Source organism: Festucalex cinctus, chromosome 8, assembly GCF_051991245.1.
Source record: "Festucalex cinctus isolate MCC-2025b chromosome 8, RoL_Fcin_1.0, whole genome shotgun sequence".
Classification (NCBI taxonomy): domain Eukaryota; kingdom Metazoa; phylum Chordata; class Actinopteri; order Syngnathiformes; family Syngnathidae; genus Festucalex; species Festucalex cinctus.
Window position 1 is genome coordinate 24,303,965 of NC_135418.1, and position 21,986 is coordinate 24,325,950.

Genomic DNA, 21,986 nt, shown 5'->3' on the forward strand with positions numbered 1-21,986 from the left:
TCTAGCGCCCCCCAAAAGAACACAACAATTTTATATATCGTGTGTTCTTAACAAAACAAAACAAAAGTCAACAAAGAGAAATACTAGTTGAGTTGCGTAATTGCGTAAACTTTGGTGCTTGAGCCCTAACTACGAAGAACATAATCTCGCTATAGAATCCAATAAGACAACTCAAAGATTTTTATTTTATTTTATTTATTTATTTTTTAGACCAGGCAGCCTATTTCTATTCAAATGAGGATTTATTGTACATGCCTGCACACACTATGCACACACATTAGTGTTAGAGCACAGTTTAGTTGGCTGTGCACTGATGAGAGGATGTCACTCAGCCATGCAGTAATGTTCACTGGACTGACCTCACTGATGATCTAACCACAACAGACATCCACTCAGTCCAGGCTGGCCCCAATGGAAACTCCCATTGAAAGTCGGCGTGAGACATGCTAGCAACAGCAAGCAGCTCCACGCGAACAAAACATAAAAAAATGGCTACCGCTAATAGTTATTTAAGAACTAGGCCTACTATCAAAATCAATAATAAAAAGTGTTAAGCGGTGTTATGAGGCAGACAGGCTAACGCTAACACGGATAAATCCAGCTAAAGTTATGTGATGTATGTTGAATTCAATGATAATGATGTGATTTTTATTTTTATTTTTTTTTTGCAGCTTTTTAGAAAGGTCATTTTAGTTGACGAGCATTATTTGACAAATTTGAAGGGAACATTCCAGAATCCACAAATAGCTAGAAATGTACTGTAATGATAGTTGACCTGATTGAATCGATTTACACAAAAATAACAGATCGGAAAGCATGCTCTGGATAATGTAAGTTTAAGTTTGTTTTGTCTTCTCCAACATTAGCAAAGTACTTTACAAATCTGTGTATTATTTGTTCAAATAATGGATGCTGCTGTTAGTTCGTTATCAACCAAAAACGCTAACGTTGTGTTACCAAAATAAGGTCTAGTAAAAAACGTTGGGATTAAAATATTTACATATTATTACTAGGGATGTAACGATAAGCGCAATATTGTGATATCGTGATACTAAAACTGCCACAATATCGCTGTCGTCATGTTCACAATATTTAAATGCAACACATCTATTAAAAAAAAAAAGTCAGGTTGATTTGCATTTGTGCAGTTCTAGCACCCTCTGGTGGCTAGTTTTTTTTAGTGCAATTTAATTTTCATTGGGAATGTTTTGGCCCTTCTATGTTTAAAATCTACACTAATTGTCAGATAAAGGGGAACGTAATATGCCTGTAAAGCAAGTCAATATGTGGAGGAACTCAGTGTGCGTGCATTAACAGCATAACAATAATAATAATAACAAAATAATAAAACATAATAATACTAATAACATAACATTGCTGTTATGTACAAAAGTTTTTTTTTTTTTTTTTTTTTTTTACAATATTGTGACCTTTTTTTAAATATCGCCAACGTCCTAACAATATCGTGATGATTATCGTATCATGACGTTTGGATATCGTTACATCCCTAATTATTTCTTATATTTTCTAATTTGCTACTGTTATGCTACTTACCCAATTACTATGATAAACAATTGCCTTCTGTGGTGTTAGCAACTTATCCAGCTAAGCTAATTATGCTAGCTACGGGAGAAGCAGTAGAACTGAATCTTTGTTGTTGATCTCAATGGCTTGCAAGTGTTTATTAAGTATCAACAAAATTTATGGAACTTTATTATTTAAAAAACAAAAAACTAAAGTGCAAAACAATGTGTTTTCCATGTTCTTATGTGCACTCGGCCGACAACACGATTGTTATCTCTGGGTACAATGCAGCAGTCATGGAAGATGTGTTTATATAATTCCCAAATCCATTCAACTCCTCATATTCTATCATGCAAATTAAACAAAAAAGGCAATCTAGAATATATACTATATGATCGAGCCTCTGTATTTTAAAATATTTATTTATTTATATGATTTTCTCAGGTTGTGGGATACTCTCAAGTATATATGGTCATGAACAATTCATAAGTTACACCTGCAACATTGAATGGAGGAGAAAAAAAAACAATCTTGTTATCACCTGCCCATATGATTACATAGGTTAAATCTCATATATTGTTTTGTTTTTTGTCCACGTGCAGGCCATAAATCTTGCACGGCGTCCGAGTCACGCGCGTGTTCGTGGCTCATCAATCAGCGAGGTACAATATTTGTGTTTTTCATGATGGATGTGGATGGTTGCGTTTCGAACAGTACAATATCTGCAGTGAGGTTTGGAAGGTTGTGTGTGTTGTGAGGCTTTTGTGTTAGTCAAGTTGGGGTCATAAATCAGGGGCTTACTGTACCTATATTTTGTGGGGTTAAAGCATGTCCTTGTACTGTAAAAGTTTTTTAGTATTAGATGCTGCTTCTTAATTATGTACTACTGCTCACATTCACTATTTAGTTGTAGGAAAAATTGTAAGAATCACCCTCAACACATTTTTTTCCAGACCATTGGCAGTGTTGAATCAGTTTTTTTCCCCCCATAACAACCCAGGATAAGATTGTCCTAACTAAGCCTTGTTGATGAAGCGGTTGAGAGATGAAATGTCTTCTCAGACAACTAGAACATTCCAGCTGATATTGATTCAATGCCCTGAAAATGAAATGAGCTGGAGGAATGACACACATACACACTCACAGGCACGTATGTAGGTCAAATTTGCCAAAGTAAAGTACATTTGTGCTTAAAACTTCTCTGATGCTTGAGGAAGTCATCCCAAACATTTTTTTTTTTTTTACAATAATATTGTCAAGTCCCACTAAGTCTAAACATGCTCTTGTATTTAATATTGCATTTGTGGAATATGAATAAAGCATCCATTTGCACGTGCGCCTGACTGAAAATAGAGCCCTAAAGGTGTAATATTTTTGCTGCATGCTTTGAATGAGGGGAAAGTACTAACCACATATAAACCACAGTGTTGTGTAATATAACACAATAAAGTATGCCGTACATTTTTTTTTAAATCTCACATTTCTCGTTACATAAACTAATGTAATCTTTTATGGTGATTTTTTTTTCTTCATTTAAAGCATGCAGCAAGTAATGTGTAGAATGCATTTTACTGTTATCTACAAAGGTTCTCAGTAAGCTCAGTTGCAAGGCATTTAAAAACGTGTGAGTTTCTGCTGCATGCTTTGAATGGAGGCGAACTGACTTTCATTCTTCTCATCATTACATTCTTAAGTTTGCTGCATGTGCTTCACGCCAGCCTTGAGTCATCTTTTGAAAGTGCCCCGTAAAGGTTACACCATTCTCAAGATGCCGACATCCCAATTGTCATGAGCGAGTCAAACCACACAAATGGTAAGCTCGTCTGCTTTCACACGCTTGCACTCCAACCTCATCTGGTGTCTTTGCTGAAGATTCAAATGACAAATTACCTTTTTTATTTTATTTTATTTTATTTTATTTTTTTAAAGGCCCATAACACTATGGAATCACATTATAAAATCATGGAGAAAAGGCTTTCAATAACTTGTTCTTTTTTGTTTAAGGAACATTTTTGCTAATGAATGATTTAATTTGAAGAGCAAATTACTTATTTTAAGGAGTAATTTTTGTAGGTTAGGTTTTGTTGGCAATTTCAAACAAATACATATTTGAAAATTGCAGCACTTTGTAACATCCATCCATCCATCCATTTTCTTGACCGCTTATTCCTCACAGGGGTCGCGGGGGCTGCTGGCGCCTATCTCAGCTGGCTCTGGGCAGTAGGCAGGGGACACCCTGGACTGGTTGCCAACCAATCGCAGGGCACACAGAGACGAACAACCATCCACACTCACACGCACACGCACACCTAGGGACAATTCGGAGCGCCCAATTAACCTGCCATGCATGTCTTTGGAAAGTGGGAGGAGACCGGAGTACCCGGAGAAGACCCACGCGGGCACGGGGAGAACATGCAAACTCCACCCAGGAAGGTCCGAGCCTTGACTCGAACCGGAGACCACTTTGTAACAATTTTCCCAAAATATCTTTACAATAGCCTTACTATTTAACCATTTATGACATTTATGATAATTATTTTTTTTTATTAGTAGATTAACATCATTATCTGTTCATAATGGGAACTTCTGCAAGCTTCTGGCCAATAGTTTTCAGACTGGATTCGGGTTTGAATTTCCTTTCCTCAGTCCGTGGATGTGACATCATGTGCGCATTGTGTACGTGAAAAAGGGAAAATGCAGTTTCATATTTTAGTCACAGATGGCAGTAGCGATTCGAAATTTAATTTTCTACGTTCAGTAGCTTTATCATTTCTTGTATCAAAAACACAAGGCATTAAATTAAAAAAAACAAAAAGGCTTTTCACAGCCTTGTTGCAACTTCACTTGAGCAGCTAGCATTTTAGCATGCAACATAATACTGTAGGTTCAAAGGTTAGACCAGCTAACTAGGAATAAGACATTCTTCTATACTAGTAATTTAAAAGGTAAAATCGCTCCACGTGATCTCCATGCCAAAAACAAAGATGCTCTATTGCAAACAAATATTATCAATATGATCTTGCAGCTTATTATTTGGGCTCAAATGAACTTTTTGTTTGAATGAATCAAAACATATAACTGTATATAATTGCAACCTTACACTTTTGAATCTGTTATGGAAAAATAGAGAGCGAACATCCACCTGCACGTGTGTTGCATTTAGCACTTTCAAAACAAACCATGTTAAACATTTAACGCGCATCAACCGCGTCCCTAACGCAGTGATGACATTAGAGGCCTCATTAACATTATAAACGTGAGTTTGTTTGTGTGCATGTGTGTGCGATGATTTTTTCCCCCCCTACTAACAGTTTTACACCCCTGGAAAGTATTCTGACACCTTTTTTTTTTCTTTTTTTTTCTACTGCTAATGCAGCAGTTTACTTTAAAATCCTTCCTGTTGAATGGTCTTGATCTTTTGTGTTATTTTGTTAATTGGATTGTTCTCTCGAAAGAGGGTGGGCGAGTGTTTAAAAAAAAAAAATACTAATACAAAATATAAATCCTGAATGCATAAAGGTACTGTGTATTATTCATCGGGGGGCGTTCTAAAATTGGACTGGCCATTTTGGAAACTCCTGAAATTCCCAATGGCAGTTCATCCTTGGACACCTACTGTCCAGATGAGTAATTACATGCATTGTCTACTTTATTATATGGGGGAATAGAGAGGTAAGTATGTGTTGGTATTTTGCTACAAGTACATATTAAATTGTAACAAACTGTAGAAATATCATTATGTATTTGTGTGGGCAGATAAACATACTTTGTACATATTATTAATTATTATTCCTTCTAAACAACTCTTGTAATATAATCAATCATATGTGGAAAAAATACAAAATTACTACTGCTACTACTACTAATAATAATACATGTGTACTGTACAGGTTTTACTGTATATACGTATACATACGCATATATAAAACACATCTGTAGTTTTGTTAGAAAATCTGTGGCATTGGCTGCTGTTTGGACATCCCTTGTGTTCAATTACAAGCACTACAACAATATGTAAACTTGCTTTTTTTTTAATGGCTTTATAGGGAAAGAGGCCCCGGGGTGAAGTCATTTTTTCTGCAGCACCATTCCACTCAGATGTGGTCAAAACTTAAAAAAAATAATAATAAATCAAGGGGGGGGGGGGGTTGGGGAAGCTTGGTTCTGAATATAAAAAATAAAATAAAAAAACACACAAATTTTTCCCTCCCTCTCTCTCTCTCTCTCTCTCTCTCTCTCTCTCTCTCTCTCTCTCTCTCTCTCTCTCTCTCTCTCTCTCTTTTTAAATGAAGTGATTTGAGAGAAATGAGTTGTGTGGTGGAGGGGAGGGACCAGTCATGTAAACTTGCTGACTGGAATTTCTGTGAGAGACGAGAAGCAGTTTCAGAAAGTTTGATTTCACCGGCCCATCACCCCTGCCGCCATCTGCAGTGGACCGGCAGACAAATGAGCATGTGCTGGACTTTAATCTCATCAAAATGGACCTTAAGTGTTCACATCAGTGCTTGAGTTGAGTCACATGACAACTTTATGTATTTATGCACATCTTAATCGGACAATGCCGCCTTGCTTTTTTTGCACCTTAAAGAGCAGGCATCTTAAGTGGTGAATGCATTCAAGTGCAAACCCTGATCAATTATTAATGATCAGAGGATGACTCTTAAAAGCGATGAGAAACGACATAAACTGGCAGATAGATACCAGATGTGAAAAATCGTAAATGAACCTTAAGCACACAGGTGAGCGTGGAAATGTTGAGCTAATTGCTTGTGACTGGGAACAGGCCGTGTGCTTGGGTAGTATCTTTCATTTATGCTCCATATTTTCTGCACTTGCACGGTACAAAGTTGGCCTTTTGTTCTCTGTAAGACACAATTCACAATACTATCTTGGCGGTGTTATTTTCAATATTAAAGATCTACGGCATTTCAAAACCACAGGCAACCTCTTCCTATTCATAAATTCACCTTTTTTCTTCTTCTTTGAAACCTATCCAAAGTGAATATACAGTAGAATAGGAATTGGTGTCATAGAAGCAATGGCAGCTCATCTTTAGAGCTGAGTCACCTTGAAAAGGAGATCAATTAAATAATAAAAATGAACTAGGCCAAGGCTTGGTGAGAAGGTGACAACTATTTGGCACCATTGTTCCAAAGTGGAAGACATACAAAAATTACCACCAATTTACCTCAGTCTGGCGCTCAGTGCAAGATCATACCTCGCGTAATGAAAATGATAATGAGAAAGTTAAAGCAGTATCATAAAAGTACACGTTCGGAACTTGTTAATGATTTGAAGTGCCACAGTGGATTGAAATCAGTGCCCACAAGGTCCGCCTTCTCATTTGTACAGACATACCTTATATGTTAGGGTGACTGTCTAAATGACTCAGAGACATACGGGAAGTACTGTGGTCAGATGAAACTAAAGTTGAGCTATTTGGAATGAAGGAATCATCTCCACCCACCAGCTTTGGACTTTGGAGGGTGAGAAACGTATAGAATACCATCACCACAATCAGGAAGAGAGGGTGAAAAATTATGTTTTGGGGCCAATTAATGGAAAGTCTTGGATGACACCTCTTTTCACTGACAAGAACAACAAAGATAAGTTGTGATCGGTTTTTCAGCATCCCCAAGACACATATTCAAACAATTGGAACTCGAGTGGATATATTAAAGATGCAATAGCCCCATCAGCTGGCTGTAAATAATAGCACATCCTGGAGTGTAGTTTTTATTTTTTATTTTTTATTATTTTTATTACGACCTCTAAAGGGGCTCATAGAGCCAATACCACATGTAATTCACGCCTTCTACCTAACGGAATAAATAGACTAGGGCATCCAACTATTTTGACGTTCAATTAACATAATAATATTTTGGCTTTTTGTGTTTTAGTGTCATTTCTGGGCCACCATAGCTAATAACGACCGTACACCTCCATAATTACGTTATTCAATATTTTGTTTCTCAATCCATCTGTTGTCTTTATTATTATTATTATTATTATTGTTATTATTATTATCATTATTATTATTATTATTATTATTATTATTGTTATTATTATTATTATTATTGTTATTATTATTATTATTATTATTATTATTATTATTTTTCATATCTAAGCTAGACTTTTATTCAAAATATTCCGAATTTGCTTTTATTTTAACTAATATTTGGGACTTCAGAAGTGAATAACTTGTTTAAACAAAGCTAGTCTTCAAATCGATTTTTTTTTAAATTAAAGAAAAAAAGAACAGAACGAAAAGAACATACAGCATTTGGAAATACATTTATACATTCTAAACATTTTCTTTGTTATTTTGCATCAATGTATTTTGTATCCATTTAGTTGTATTTTGTTACAGTTTATATGTGATGGGTTCTATAATTATTCTATAATTATTTGACATTGTTATGTGGCAAAAGCAAAGTTAAATTTAGAGATTAATTGAAGATTTTTAGCTGCATTTGTGTAATTTAATATCCGTTTATATATGAATTGTTTTGTTTGGATGTTTAGATAAGGTTTACTTGAAAAAAAAAAAAAAAAGGAAGCTCATCTGAAAATATATGTATTCTCTCTTTTTTTTTTTAAACAAATCGATCGAGTGTCTTCGCATGTTTTTTTTGGGTATCGCCACCCATTTCAGTAAAATGTAAATAAGAAATAAAAATTAAAATTGAAAGAAAGGCGACAGCCGTCTTTATTTCTGGTCACGTGAGTCGTGTGTTTACAGACATCCGGGGAGGGGGGGAGAAAACATGGAGGACTCCACTGGCAGTAATCCCCAATCTCCCAGTTTCACAGACAAGTTAAAGTCGTGGCTCTCGTGGTCTTGGACGTACGTGTGCTTCGTGTGGTTCGGCATGGTGCTCATCATGATCTACGTGCTGTGGAGCCCGCTCAAACTGCAGGAGAGCCTCACTTCGGGTGAATGGACGACTCTGCTCGTTAGCTTTTGTTAGCCTTCCGCTAGCCTGTGCTAGCTGTCATTAAACAGAGATGTTGCAGTGTGGCACCTGCTTGTTTAGCGCTTAATTGTTTTTTCTATTGTTTTCTGGTTTGCTTTAAGAGCTTAGTTTCGCTTTGAAGTCAATAGTACGAATTTCGTCATACTTTCCTAGCGCTCTATAATGTGTTTTGTCTATATTCTTTATAATTGACCTTAATAACAGACATGTAGTTGATTATTTTGTTCGGACATGTTACAATGTGGGACATCTACAGCGTTATTTTGAATGGTGATACAGTGGTACTACATCTGTCTATAACAGCTTTTTTTTTTCTGTTTACCCCTTTTTCTATCTGTCTGGCCATCTTTATCATGTCCGTGTGTGTTGTGTGTGTTTGTCTTGTGTTTTTGTCACGAATGTGACATATCTGAACTCATTTAATGTATCTGTTTCAGCGTCGCTGTTTTTGAATACACTGACCCCCAAGTTCTACGTGGCTCTCACCGGGACCTCATCCCTCATCTCCGGACTCATCCTTGTGAGTTAAAACTTAAAAGCGAATACTCAGGTATTCTGAAACCAGTGAAGACGTGCATGCACAGACAAGTGTGAATGAAAGTGTGACCTCTCAGTGCAACTCTTGCAATAATATTATATTGTGTATACTAACACCATTAAACACCTTCCAATTTTGCAGCGGTTGCCCACCGCTCCTTTAAGGTGCAATCAATGGTAGGCTGGATAGATAGCGAAAAAGATTACCCAAAAGCATGGGGAATTTTGTGAGTTTCATGAGCCATTTTTGCTCATCAGCATCTGAGTTGCCAACTCTAATTTTTTTTCTAGATTCATTTTTCTAGTTCATTCAAGTTGGATCTTATCACTCGGTGTGCGGCGGCATTCCTTGGTCATGAAACTCGCTATTTTTGGCATTTACACACGTTAGGAAATCCAGGCATTGACTGTATCTCAAATGCAGAAGAAAAAAAAAAAAAAAAAAAACTAACTGAGCAACGACACCATGATTCCACTAGATGGTGCCGATTTAATATTTTAATGTTTTGGTGTAAGTACAAAAATAATGACTAGCTGAGATCTCAACAATTTACGGATCGTAGGTTAAAAATAAAACAATCTGCGATTTGGGGAATAGAGAACCACAAATATGTATTGTCACATGTTTTGTAAATGTTCCCCATCACAGATATTTGAGTGGTGGTACTTCCGGAAGTATGGCACGTCCTTCATCGAGCAGGTCTCCGTGAGCCACCTGCGACCTCTCCTTGGCGGAGTTGAGAGCAGCTCCACCACCGGCCTGTTCTCGTCCGTCAACGGGGAGGCAGAGCCGAGACCCAGTGTATCAGGTAACAAACAGACACACATTTAAACATTTAATACTAACCTTACTAATATTATGTTCCTCTTCATAGAGTGTAAAGTCTGGAGGAATCCTTTGAACCTGTTCCGAGGAGCAGAATACAACAGGTAAAGAAAAATGGCCAAAACATGATAGCTGCTGCATATTTATCCAGATTTTTTTAAATTATTATTATTTAGTTATTTTTTTGTAATCTGTGGTACTCAGGTACACATGGGTGACAGGAAAAGAACCGCTGACGTACTACGACATGAACTTGTCGGCTCAAGACCACCAGACCTTTTTCACAGGAGACACACAGCAGTTCAGGCCTGAGGATTCGGGTGAGTGTCTAGTAGTCATTCTTATGCACACACGTGCAACAACAGAGAAACACCTGCACACATAAGTAAGTGAATATGTTGCGATACGAATTTCTTTTTGTCCTTACAGTCATGCAGAAGGCCTGGAGGGAGAGAAATCCTCAAGCCAGGATTAGAGCAGCTTACCAGGCCATAGAGTTGAACCACGAGTGAGTCCTACACCAAAATCAGATGGTTGTGGGCATATACTTCAGCTTGCCTAGAACAACATCATTAGTGGTATATCACATTGGATGTCAAGTAAAAGTGGAGTCTAAAACGTATTAAAAATGGACCTGTATGATGAATGGCGGACAAGGCAAAACCACACAACATTGTGGAGGGACCACATACTAGCACGCTCTGCCCAACATTATGTAGGATCATCTTTGAAGTCTTGTTGACATCTCCATACATGAATCAATATCATGAGGATATTCAGGGGCTTGGATGCTACTGTTTTGTTTAGCAAGAGTTAAAATGGGCTCAGCAGTTTGCGCTTCAGGATTGGGTGTAAATAGTAGAGGTGAAAGGCAGTCTTTTTTTTTTTTTTTTTTTTTTATTTTATTTTTTTTATTATTTTTTTTTTTTGTGTGTTTGTTTTGAGCGAGTGTCATAGCATTTGTTTGAGGACGGCCGCTATTTAAGGAAATGCAATCATGATAAAAAAAAAATAGATTTTAGCCAACTAAAACCTTTTCATTTTCTGCAGCTGTGCCACTGCCTATGTGCTTCTCGCCGAGGAAGAAGCCACAACAATCACAGAAGCCGAGCGCCTCTTTAAAAAAGCTTTGAGCATTGGTAAGAAATGGATGTGAACACATGGTATGTGTATTTATCCAGTTCATTCATCATTATTTGAATGCTTGATCCCATTTTCCCTTATTTCAACACAAAATTGGATTTGAAATCAGTCACTGGTTTTAGGGGAACGGTTCTGTCTCGTGCAAATTAGCCATTGCTCACTCCAGACCTAGTAGTCCAATGGTGCTAAGAGGAGGATGGGGGTTATTTTCACACCTACAGGAACCCAGAAGGGACCGACCAGCTCTTTCCCCATGATTCTTGCTCAAAACATGGCTCCGCTACTTCCCTGCTGACATTACAGCCTTGTTGTTAGCCATCCACCAACCATACACATTCTGTTAATCTTGTCAAATTCAACAAATGACTATTTTCAGTTCTTTACAACGAATCAAATCTCTCAAAACACTGCTGTATGTACTTTACTATGTATTATTGAAAAAAAAATCCATGATTGGGTGGTTTGTTTGAAAACATTCAAATTATTCTCTAACAGTTGAATGACTTGGATAGACTATTTATAAAAATCTGAGAAAAAACATCATTTGCATAATAATTTGGACCACGGTATAATAAAGAGCATCAGTTGATCTGATCTCTACATCAACATTTGTTTAACATTAAGCTAAGTCTGAAAAGGTGACCCTAATATTTTTTGCAAGACTACATTTTATGTGCCAGCAGTAGTCAAAGCACAGTACTCTAATTTTATTATGATTGTGAAATAAGAATTCAATGGACTAATTCAACTTAACAATTTTTATACATGCAGTTTAAACTACATTCCATGAATATGTCCCTTTCAAGTCGTTTCACTAAAATATGGCATTTAACATGAAATTTAACCATATTAGTACCTTTTATAATACAATGCTTCGGAACCGAACCGTGCATATTGCTTGTATGTTTTGTCGATTGATCTGTTGTGTTTTGCAGCAGGCAAAGATATCAACCTGCTGGTTTACATTAAGCGCAGGCTGGCCATGTGTGCGCGCAAGCTTGGACGCATCAAAGAAGCTGTGAAAATGATGAGAGACGTAAGTGGAGAACAGATTCGCAACATCGATTACAAGCGCTGTTTCAAAGAGTGCTGCCGGTTTTAATTCATGTGTACCCCCCGACAGTTAATGAAGGAGTTCCCGTTGTTAGGGATGTTAAATATACACGAAAACCTCCTGGAGGCACTCTTAGAGCTGCAGGCGTACGCCGATGTCCAGGCTGTCCTCGCCAAATATGACGGTATGACCACACTGCACCCCGGCGTCATCTCCTTTATCTCTTACATGCTATTTTGTCCTATCTGCTTCCACCGTAGACATCAGCCTCCCGAAATCGGCCACAATATGCTACACGTCCGCCCTGCTGAAAGCGCGGGCCGTGTCAGATAAGTCGGTTTCCTTTTCTCTCACAGCGAGGATGAAAATATTAGAGACAGTTTTCGTCACATCAGTGCTTTTGTCTGATCAGGTTCTCCCCGGAGGCAGCATCGAGGCGGGGGCTGAGCACCGCCGAGATGAACGCCGTGGAGGCCATTCACAGAGCCGTGGAGTTCAATCCGCACGTCCCCAAGGTCAGTGGACTGTTACTCATTGGATTGGTTCACATTTATGGGCGAGAAGGGTTTTTCATGCAAATATTTACTGCCATTACTGCTACATTGGTTGGTGATAGATTACATACAGCACACACCATCATTCCAGCAGAGGGCAGTGTGACATCACTTGGGTTCAGTACTGCTCACCTCTGACTGATGATTACCAAAACCTACTGCTTTATTTATTTGCTACAAAACGCATCATTGTTCACTGATTAGACTTTCATTAGACATGCAAATGAGTCATAAAACTGGATCGTTTCATATAAACTGGATAATGGTCTCGCTTCTGTACCAAGGCACATTTTCATAGGCCTGGTGTCATATCTGTGTGAGAGAGAAAAGGTAATTGGCGTATTTGTGTGCATATTTGGGGGATTGGAGACGTCACTGTGCTGCTTTTGATCCAACCTTTGATTTTTAGTGTGAGGGCCCTCATCTTCATTATCTTTCCACCCGCTTGCACTGTGAGGCCACGGGCCTCTCATCAGAGGCCCTCATCTCGTTTCTTAGCCTCTCATGTTCCCTCATCCCCCCTCTCGTCACCTGCTCAGTCCCGGCATAAACTGATCCACCAGAACTGCGTCGGCTTTACAAAATGACCCCTTTAGCTGTTGAACTGTACAATAAGTAAAACACATGCATTTCATATAAGAAGGATAACATATAGTAGGGCTGAACAATTAATCAAAATCAAATTACCAACGCGGTGCAGTGTAATTCAATTTTCAAAGACTAACTTTTTGATTCTGCGTCATTTTGGTCAGTCGCTTTATTTTCGATACATTTCTATTGTATTGATTCATATAGACGTGTCTAGATATGATATTTAAGCTTTATTTAGCCACGCAAAACAGATTAAGAACAGATTAAGAACAGATTCCTATTTACAGATAAGCGGATAACTCTGCTTCACTCTGGTAGGTCGGTAGGCTTCCATTTTTGTATTTTTTATTTATTTAATAGGAAATAGGAGTTGAGAACACTCAAGAGATCCCGTTAAAGTCCGATCCATCATCTCTCTATACTCTTTGGGTTCTGGAGGACTTGGAGCCTTTCCCCTCTGACTTTTGAACCCTGGAAGTGCTTCCCCGATGAGTGAAAATGCAATCATGCTTTTAGAGTTTTATGAGTGCTCTGCTTCCCAATTAGTTGCCGCTTGTCTCTCCCTCTCCCTCGTGCCACTAAACAGGTTAAACAGGACCTATTATGATAGGTCCTGTTTAACCCCCCTTTTGACTTTGTGGACTTGTCTATTAATTCTAAATCTATCGTCTTATTCAAACTCCCAAGGATTATTTGACGTCAAAGTGAGAATTGTAATGATTTTAACGGCTGTCTCGACACGAGATGACCGCCTTAGTCGGGTCACACCGCAGAATGTACTCGTCTTCCAAAGGACACTATTTCCCCCATATTCAGTTCATCTTTTTTCCCTTCCATCCATTTCAGTCAGTCGCTGTTTGTCTGCGTGGTTTGGAAGCTGACATCCCGCGGCTTGTTGGTTTAACCAATCTGCTTTACATTTACGTCGGCCTCCAAACACGTTGCAATTCAGCCCCCCGTCTACCTCGCTAGTTTGCTCCACTTTGGTTGACAGTTTCTTCTCTCACCTCATTGTGGCTGACAGTCTCCCATCCGGATTCAAGAGCTCAGATGTGTTTACCTTCAGAAGGTTGGCTTTTTCTTCACTCGTAGATGGACATGGGGAAACAGTCTGGAGTTTGGAATGAAGACGGATTGGGTTAAGGATTTTGCTTTAGGACAGTTCTCTGCCACTTTGCACAGAGGTGTTTACTCAACTTCTGAAATTCACTTTTTTTGTGTGTATTACAAGTCATAAAGAGCCAATTACAGGCCCTGATTCCATTGTTCCTCGGGGTGTTCCATTGTAAAAGAAGCGGCAGATTAGAGTCAGAAGGCGGCTTATGAGTTATGCTCTGGGCTTAGAAGTGCCCAGGGATAAAAGGAGAGCACATGAAACTCAATCCCTTCATCAAAGAGACGACAGTGAGCGGAGAGGCAGATCTGAGAACAAGAGAAGCGAGGGAGGCCGGGGGTGCAGGCCAGTGCAGAGAACTGAGGTGTCACCAGGTTTAATGCTTACGGTATGCAAGCAGGGACAGCTGAGCTTCCCTCAATGATCAATCTTGGGCCATGTGCATTCAGCATGGTGTGCTTTTCTTCTGTGTGTTTTGGCTGGGACTGAATAATTTTGAAAAATAGTCTGTGGACAATTTTGAGAACACCTTTGCACCATTAAAAAGCAATAACCACTGGTAACTTGTTGGAATGATTCAAGAGTATGAATACTTCTGTCCATGGAGCTTTTTCTCAAAATTTTAATTAATAAGACAACATAATAAACCAAATATAATGTACCGTCTCATCACACTCTCGATTTCAGCCATTCTTTTCTATCACTCTTTTATGGAGGCATAAGAACACCAAAAAGCAAAAACGAAGTTGCACCTTAAGATAATCGATGAATTACAGTCTTGCGAGATTTGCTGCTGTAGCACGACACTGGTTTTGTTTGATACCTAGTATCCTGGTTGAAGTGTTGGACCTTTTTGGTTGGAGTTCCCTGGCTCTGCTGTACCACTTTGGTTTGACTTGACTTGACTTTGGACACGGGGCTCCAGTAGGGGATAAATTAGGACGAAAGGATGCATCTGACATGGATGAACGAGAGTCAGATGGTAAACGGAGAAGGAGATGGCCAAGCGTAGGCCGCATGATCGCCCGGGCTGGCTGCTTGGCTGGATGAGCCTGTGACCATGGGAGAGGATTAGACAGGATTAGCTCGGGACGGGGCAAGGGGGGGTAACCTTCCCAAAGTGTCTGAGATTCGGAGCGCTGTGAAGCTTGGCCGCCCGGGAATCTAGCCCGAGGGGTGGGGGTGTGGTGCTATGCGGGTTTTGTTTGACATGGAGTCCTGCCACATTGGAAACCACTGACATGACAGATTGAGCTTGGCGTGTTGATCAAAGTCCACAGGGTACGTCTTTAATACGGACGGCTGAAGTCCTGCATGTGGAATTGGGTTTACGTTTGTCCGCCCAGTGAGCTGACTGAGTCACTAGGACAAAGTTACAACAAGGTGGGTGGGTGCGAGGTTACACATGCACAGAATCACTGTGCTGTAGTGGAACAATAACACACCTCTCTTTGGGAAGCCTTGCCCTCACTCCCGCCTTGCAAAAAATGGAGGCGCTTGCTAAATACCTCACATGAGCAAAGTATGTTTTTAGTCTGCTGGGAGTTTGCCAGAGGGAATTGCACAATAGGATATAGTGACTGAGGCGGAAGAAAAGGAAAGATTGATTTGACCACAAAGGGAAGACTTTTTTTTTCTTCTTCTTCTTCTTCTTCTGCTTTTTCAAAGCTAAGTCATATCGGTATGATATGGAAGCACTTTGCATCATCCCATTGGTCCCATCAAAAGAAAAATATTTAGCTCTCTACATAACTATTTATACAGCCTTGAATGATAAAAGAGACTTAAAGCGATTCACAGACCAATAGGTCACAAAAATCAATGACATCCCATCGTCCGGACCCCCATCCAGGCAAGGAAAAAAAAAAAATCTTTTGTTGGGGGTGTGGAGAAACCTTGAGATGGGATCACTGATTTGATGCTATAGTTTTAAAAGCATGTGAGCATTTAATGAAATGAATCGCCGCAGGTAGACACCTTCTCAGGACACGTCCAGGTTGAAAATGTTCCATCAAAAGTCTGTCTTTTAAAACGACTTCACACTGAAATACACATAAATATTCAGTGTATTTTCCTCTTTTAAATGAAAATGTGATTGCATAAAAAAAAAAAACATTACAGTGTCTAATCAAAAAGCATTTAAAAAGTAATTTTGATTGATGAACAGGAACAAAGGCAATCCTTATTAAACTTGATCAGCCAGCTGTCAATATTTCCACCAGAAGGTGCTACTTTTTCACATTCAAAGCATGCAGCAAAATTTCACACCCGCTCGGGTTTTCCACAAAGATGCTTCACTACTGAAATTGTAAATCTGTCGCTATGAAGACAAAAAATCATAAAATGTCCCGCTCTTACAAGTTTGCAATTTTATATGATTAGAAACATACCACATGTGGACATTGAGTCTTTTTTTTTTTTTTTTTTTAATATAAAAACGGCACCTCACCCGAGGAGCGTTTCATATATTTGATGTCATCTTCCTCTTGTTTTTAGTACTTATTAGAAATGAAGAGCCTGATCCTGCCGCCGGAGCACATCCTGAAAAGGGGTGACAGCGAAGCGGTGGCGTACGCGTTCTTCCACTTGCAGCACTGGAAGAGGGCCGAAGGCGCCTTAAACCTTCTCCACTGCACATGGGAGGGCAGTAAGTACCGTCTCCATTTCCTCTGTTGTGCGCTATAATTAGAAATTGCTTGTTTTTCGTCGTTATTTTTTGGTCGCCATATAAGTTACCATTTTGTCTTTCTTATACTAAAAAAATCACCACATATTGCACATTGATGCTTGGTAGTAGTCAAGGGCGTAACTACCAAACTTTGGCTTATATATTTTTTTTCTTCTCAAGAATTCTGTTTCACTTAGCAACAGGAAATATGCCCGTTTTGACCTAGTTGGGCATTTAGATTCAAATGCCACCTGCATTATGATTGAATAGACCCAATAGTGGTAATATGTACAAAATCTACAGTATCATAAACAATTGAGATACAAAGTGGACACGACCCATGTATTTGTAGCTGAATATGAATTTGAATCCCAAATGATACTTCTTAGCTATATGCTTATTTGTTTTTACAATTGAATGCTGTTAAATGTGATTTATATGTATTTGCAGCCTTCCGGATAATTCCCTACCCATTGGAGAAGGGTCACCTGTTCTACCCTTATCCAGGATGCACAGAAACGGCAGATCGGGAGCTGCTACCATGTAAGCAAAAGCCCCGAAACAACTTGTTAGGGCAAATTGTTTTTATTCAAATAGTTGTGTCTTTGGAGTGTTGCTGCCATTTTTGTTTTTGGTTGACGGCTTGATTGATCAAACACGACACACATTTATGTAATTCTCCATGTTTTAAGTGACTGATTACACGGAACCAGTTTTGTTTTATATTCGCTTTTCGGTTGTATTATGAAAAACGTGAAACAAAAATAGTATTTGATAGCATTTCATAATTTCAGTCTGGAAAATTGATTTTGTACACCCATGGATAAAGTGATATACAAGCTTGGTCGAAAGTTAAGGGAGCGCTATATGTATCTCTCTGTGATTGGCTGGCAACCAGTTCAGGGTGTACCCCGCCTACTGCCCAAAGCCAGCTGAAATAGGCTCCAGCACCCCCAGCGACCCTTGTGAGTAATAAGCGGTTAAGAAAATGGATGGATGGATGGGTGGATGGATATATGTCGCTCTTTTATCTGTCTTTTTTTTCTTTTCTTTTTTTTTTTGTGTGTGTGTATTTTACTCCACGACTCCATTTTGTCACCCTCCAGCTTTCCATGAGGTGTCGGTGTACCCAAAGAAAGAGCTTCCTTTCTTCATCCTCTTCACCGCGGGCCTTTGTTCCTTCACCGCCATGCTGGCCATGCTCACACATCAGTTCCCCGAGCTCATGGGCGTCTTCGCCAAAGCAGTAAGTATCCGCACGTCTCACATGTTCTTCGCCTTAAAAGGCTCCTCCAGCGCTACTCCCGACTACTTCAGCTTATCTCCGCTTGACCCCCCACGTTTATTTCTTTTACGAGTTTAAATAATCTTATTTGCAATATGAGCCTCCTGAGGTAATTACCGCCTTGCATTACTGTTAGGCTCATGGGAGTCGTAGGCCCTTAAAAGTGTAAAACGTTTCCCCCGCCAACACAAGCTGCAGCCCAGGCGAAGGTATCGCCGGCCGCCAATTGCAAACACAGCCGCTTAAAAAGACTGCATACGTGACTTCCGTGTGCTGTTTATTTACAACTAAGGTGTTGTTTGGCGGGCGTCTCACTTCACGGCCGTCTTGTTTATTAGTCCGGCGATGTGAGGCCGAAAAACGGTCCCTGAGAACATCGAGTGCTCCTTTTTTGTTTTTGTTTTTTTAGTTGTTTTGAGAAAAGATAGGGCGCAGATGGGATTTCAAATTTGGCACGCTGACTTTTGTGTAAATGTTCAGATGAGCACATAAAATCCACGGCGGAGTGTCAGGGGTGGGTTTGCTGTTTTTGAGGGAAAACACGTTTTTTTTTGTTTTTTTTTTAAATATCTTACTCTTGATGAGAACATCCACGTAAAGGCAGACACTGTTTCATTTATTAGGAAAGTTTCAAAATTGGAAACCAATTTACAGGGGTTTATGAGAGTAAATTTGATCTATTAGGGTACATTTCTATTAAATTGCCATAAATTCCCAAGGGAACGTTTTCAATTAGAAATATTTACAAAATTCACTCACTTAATTCTTTGACTGCCACACGTTATCAAAAAAACAAACAAATGAACTTTGGTATTAACTGTAGCAAGACCTCAACATTTAGCCATTAAAGCCATTGTCAACAAAAGTGAGTGCACCCCTCAGTGAAAAATGACCACATTTGGCCCAATTAGCCATCCTCCCTCCCAGGTGTCATGTGACTCATTAGTGTTAAATGGTATGAATGGGGGAGTAAGAAGTGTGTTAAATTTGGTGATTGGCCTTGGGCTCTCTTGCAATAATGGTCGCTCAAAGTTCTGTATGGAACCTTATCAAATTCACACTGTTACACAAAGTGTACCCTGACTACATTGTAGCAAAGTGTCATTTTGTCAACATTGTCCAATGAAAACATGTAAACAAATATTGACAAAAAATGTGATGAGTGTACTGGTGCACACGTTTGTGAAATTCTGTATTAAATCAGACTAGGGCACCTGGACATGCTGCGTAAATCAAGCATAATTTCTACCAGTGCTTAGAATGTCACTTTCTATACTCGGTTCCACAATGGCACTCAGCTTCCCTACCTTTCCAGTTTTTCAGCACACTCTTTGCGCCACTGGGCTTCTTCGCGGACAAGATGGAAAGCTTCATGCCGTCCAGTTTTTGGCACCAACTGACTCGGATCTGACCCCAACACACGCACACACTGGGAAAAACAAAGTTGCTCTCCTGTCCTCAGCATTACTGTCCACTTGCTGCTTTGTTACTGATTATATTGGCCTGGGTCGTATCAACAAAGCGGTCAGTACCACTCTTTAAGGCGCTCGCTCTTCCAGCTGCCTGCAGCGTGTCCAAGAACTCGACTCTTACATTTATTTGTCACGAGGGGAATTTGAAATGGCTCAAACCATTTTTTTTTAGATGGTGGTACAATAACAAGTTGTTGTACACAATCTTGCGTGCGGCCACAAATGGCCATTATCTGTCTTGCACAGCACTTAGAAGAGTAAAATATTAACGATCACACAACAGCAAATACATCCTAATATACCAGCTCAGTGGCCTAGTGGTAGAGTGTCCGCCCTGAGACTGGGAGGTTGTGGGTTCAATCCCCAGCTGGGTCATACCAAAGGCTATAAAAATGGGACCCACTTTCCTCCCTGCTTGACACTCAGCATTCGGGTTGGAATTGGGGGGTTAGATCACCAAATGATCAACCTCTGTAGATGGGTCAAATGCGGAGAACGAATTTCACCCCACTTAGATGGGCGTGAAAATCTTTAACCTTTAACTTTAGTATTGATGGAACTGAAGAAAAGTATTCAAGCACACCTGTGAACTGAAATACAAAATTACTCTGTTTCTTTATAATGCCCTAATTGGTTGTCATGAGGGATAGACCGATTATCGCCTTTTTTTTTTTTAATTAATTGCTAAACAGCTATTGGAAGGTGGCTGTGCCGTTTACCTCGCGTCAGTCACGCATTGTAACATTGGAAATATACCGCTGGAAAGCTCAGCTTGCATTGTATGACCGGTGACTGCTGACCACAGTAGATAGTAGGACTACATTTCCCACGATTCTTAGATGCGAAATCTCGTCAACGCCTACTGTGTAAATACTTCCTGCTACCAGTTTTAGATTACATGCAAATATAAACTTAAATGTGAATTTAGAAGTAAATATGAATGAATGAACAGTTGAATTCCTTCGTAATTGGTTTATTGTATGAATCGCTTTGGCAACCCTGTGATTGACATACACGTGGCAAAAAAAGAAAAGAAAAAAAACGGGATGGGACCAGCGTAATAACGGGACAAAACAATTGGTTGGCGAAATCTGCCGGGACATGGAACCAAGGCTCAAAATGAGACTGTCTCGGCCAAAACGGGACGTGGGGTCACTGACTGCGACTCGGAACTGTTCATAATTCCCATATTTTACATTTGACAATGTATTTGCGCTGAACCTTTTGGAATTATGGTCAAAAAGTTCAACCTTGCTTCATCAGACTATAGCACATTTTCCCCACACGTTATGGTCTGATGAAACTAAGGTTGAGAAAAAGTTCCGACTCAATTGAGCTGCATCACAGTGGCCCCTGTTCGAAATTGTTCTTAAATCTATTCCTTCGTGACACCACAGTACCAGTCAAAAGTAACACTTTATCTGTTCAGACCATTTTGATAACAATTACAACATTTAGCGGTTGTATTAGACACAAAGCGTCCATGACCATGCGGTAATATTGTACCATTTCATAGCTGGTTACAATCAAAAGTGATTAAAGTGCCTTTTTCTTAGTCTCATTCTAAAACAATCTTAACAGGCATTTAATTGGACTCATCTCTGACAGACACTGTTTCAATTGCATTGTTGTTTATAAAAAGGACACTAAAAAGCGGACCTACGTGTCAAATCTTCTTCACAAAAAAGACAAAGCAGAAATGTAAAAGTACATGCTGAAGACAGGAGACTGTTCTCATGTTTGAAAAGCGCTTGAAACAAAACTCCCAATAAAATGACTCCTGTGAAAGTCGAATATTGGTTTTGGGCTCTTTTTTTTTTTTTTTTTTAAACGCCGGTGTTATTCTGGGCTTCTTTTTGTTATTCATCCACATGACGCCACATTTGTCTACCAGTCGGAAACGTCAAATCTCTCCTACAGGGTTGTGTTTATTGCATTCAAGCACTTCCTGTTCGCTGTGCGGCCCAGTCGCGGCTAGCACGGGCTCATCATTGTTATTATAGCACTTGAGAACCATCAGCGGATGCTTTTAGGCCGACTTATCGGTGCCATGTTCACACTGGGCACACTCGTGCCTTCGAGGGCTGTCTGAGGCCGCTGGAGTGTTTGCGCTTGTTGCCCCAGTGAGTGAAATCCGTGTCACTCCATCACCTCTGTGGCTAGAGCTGCTCATAAAAAAAAAAGATGACAGCCTGTTTGATGACCTCTCTTGCTCAGGATTATTATAGTTTTGGAATTTTC

The 21,986-nt window shown here is 39.5% G+C and overlaps 1 protein-coding gene across 1 annotated transcript in view; it reads left to right on the plus strand.

Moving 5' to 3' along the window:
* The window catches only part of st7l (suppression of tumorigenicity 7 like), a 116,628-nt gene extending 95,089 nt beyond the window's left edge, over positions 1–21,539 (plus strand). The window contains exons 4-18 of the mRNA XM_077530388.1: positions 8,267–8,460; positions 8,939–9,021; positions 9,688–9,847; positions 9,914–9,968; positions 10,069–10,184; positions 10,294–10,372; positions 10,915–11,003; positions 11,943–12,043; positions 12,131–12,245; positions 12,322–12,394; positions 12,474–12,576; positions 16,817–16,967; positions 17,439–17,531; positions 18,095–18,234; positions 19,589–21,539. Coding sequence (XP_077386514.1) covers positions 8,267–8,460; positions 8,939–9,021; positions 9,688–9,847; positions 9,914–9,968; positions 10,069–10,184; positions 10,294–10,372; positions 10,915–11,003; positions 11,943–12,043; positions 12,131–12,245; positions 12,322–12,394; positions 12,474–12,576; positions 16,817–16,967; positions 17,439–17,531; positions 18,095–18,234; positions 19,589–19,684 — 1,648 coding nt within the window. The 3' untranslated portion in view covers positions 19,685–21,539. The remainder of the gene's footprint in view (positions 1–8,266; positions 8,461–8,938; positions 9,022–9,687; positions 9,848–9,913; positions 9,969–10,068; positions 10,185–10,293; positions 10,373–10,914; positions 11,004–11,942; positions 12,044–12,130; positions 12,246–12,321; positions 12,395–12,473; positions 12,577–16,816; positions 16,968–17,438; positions 17,532–18,094; positions 18,235–19,588) is intronic.
* Positions 21,540–21,986: the final 447 nt, after the last annotated feature.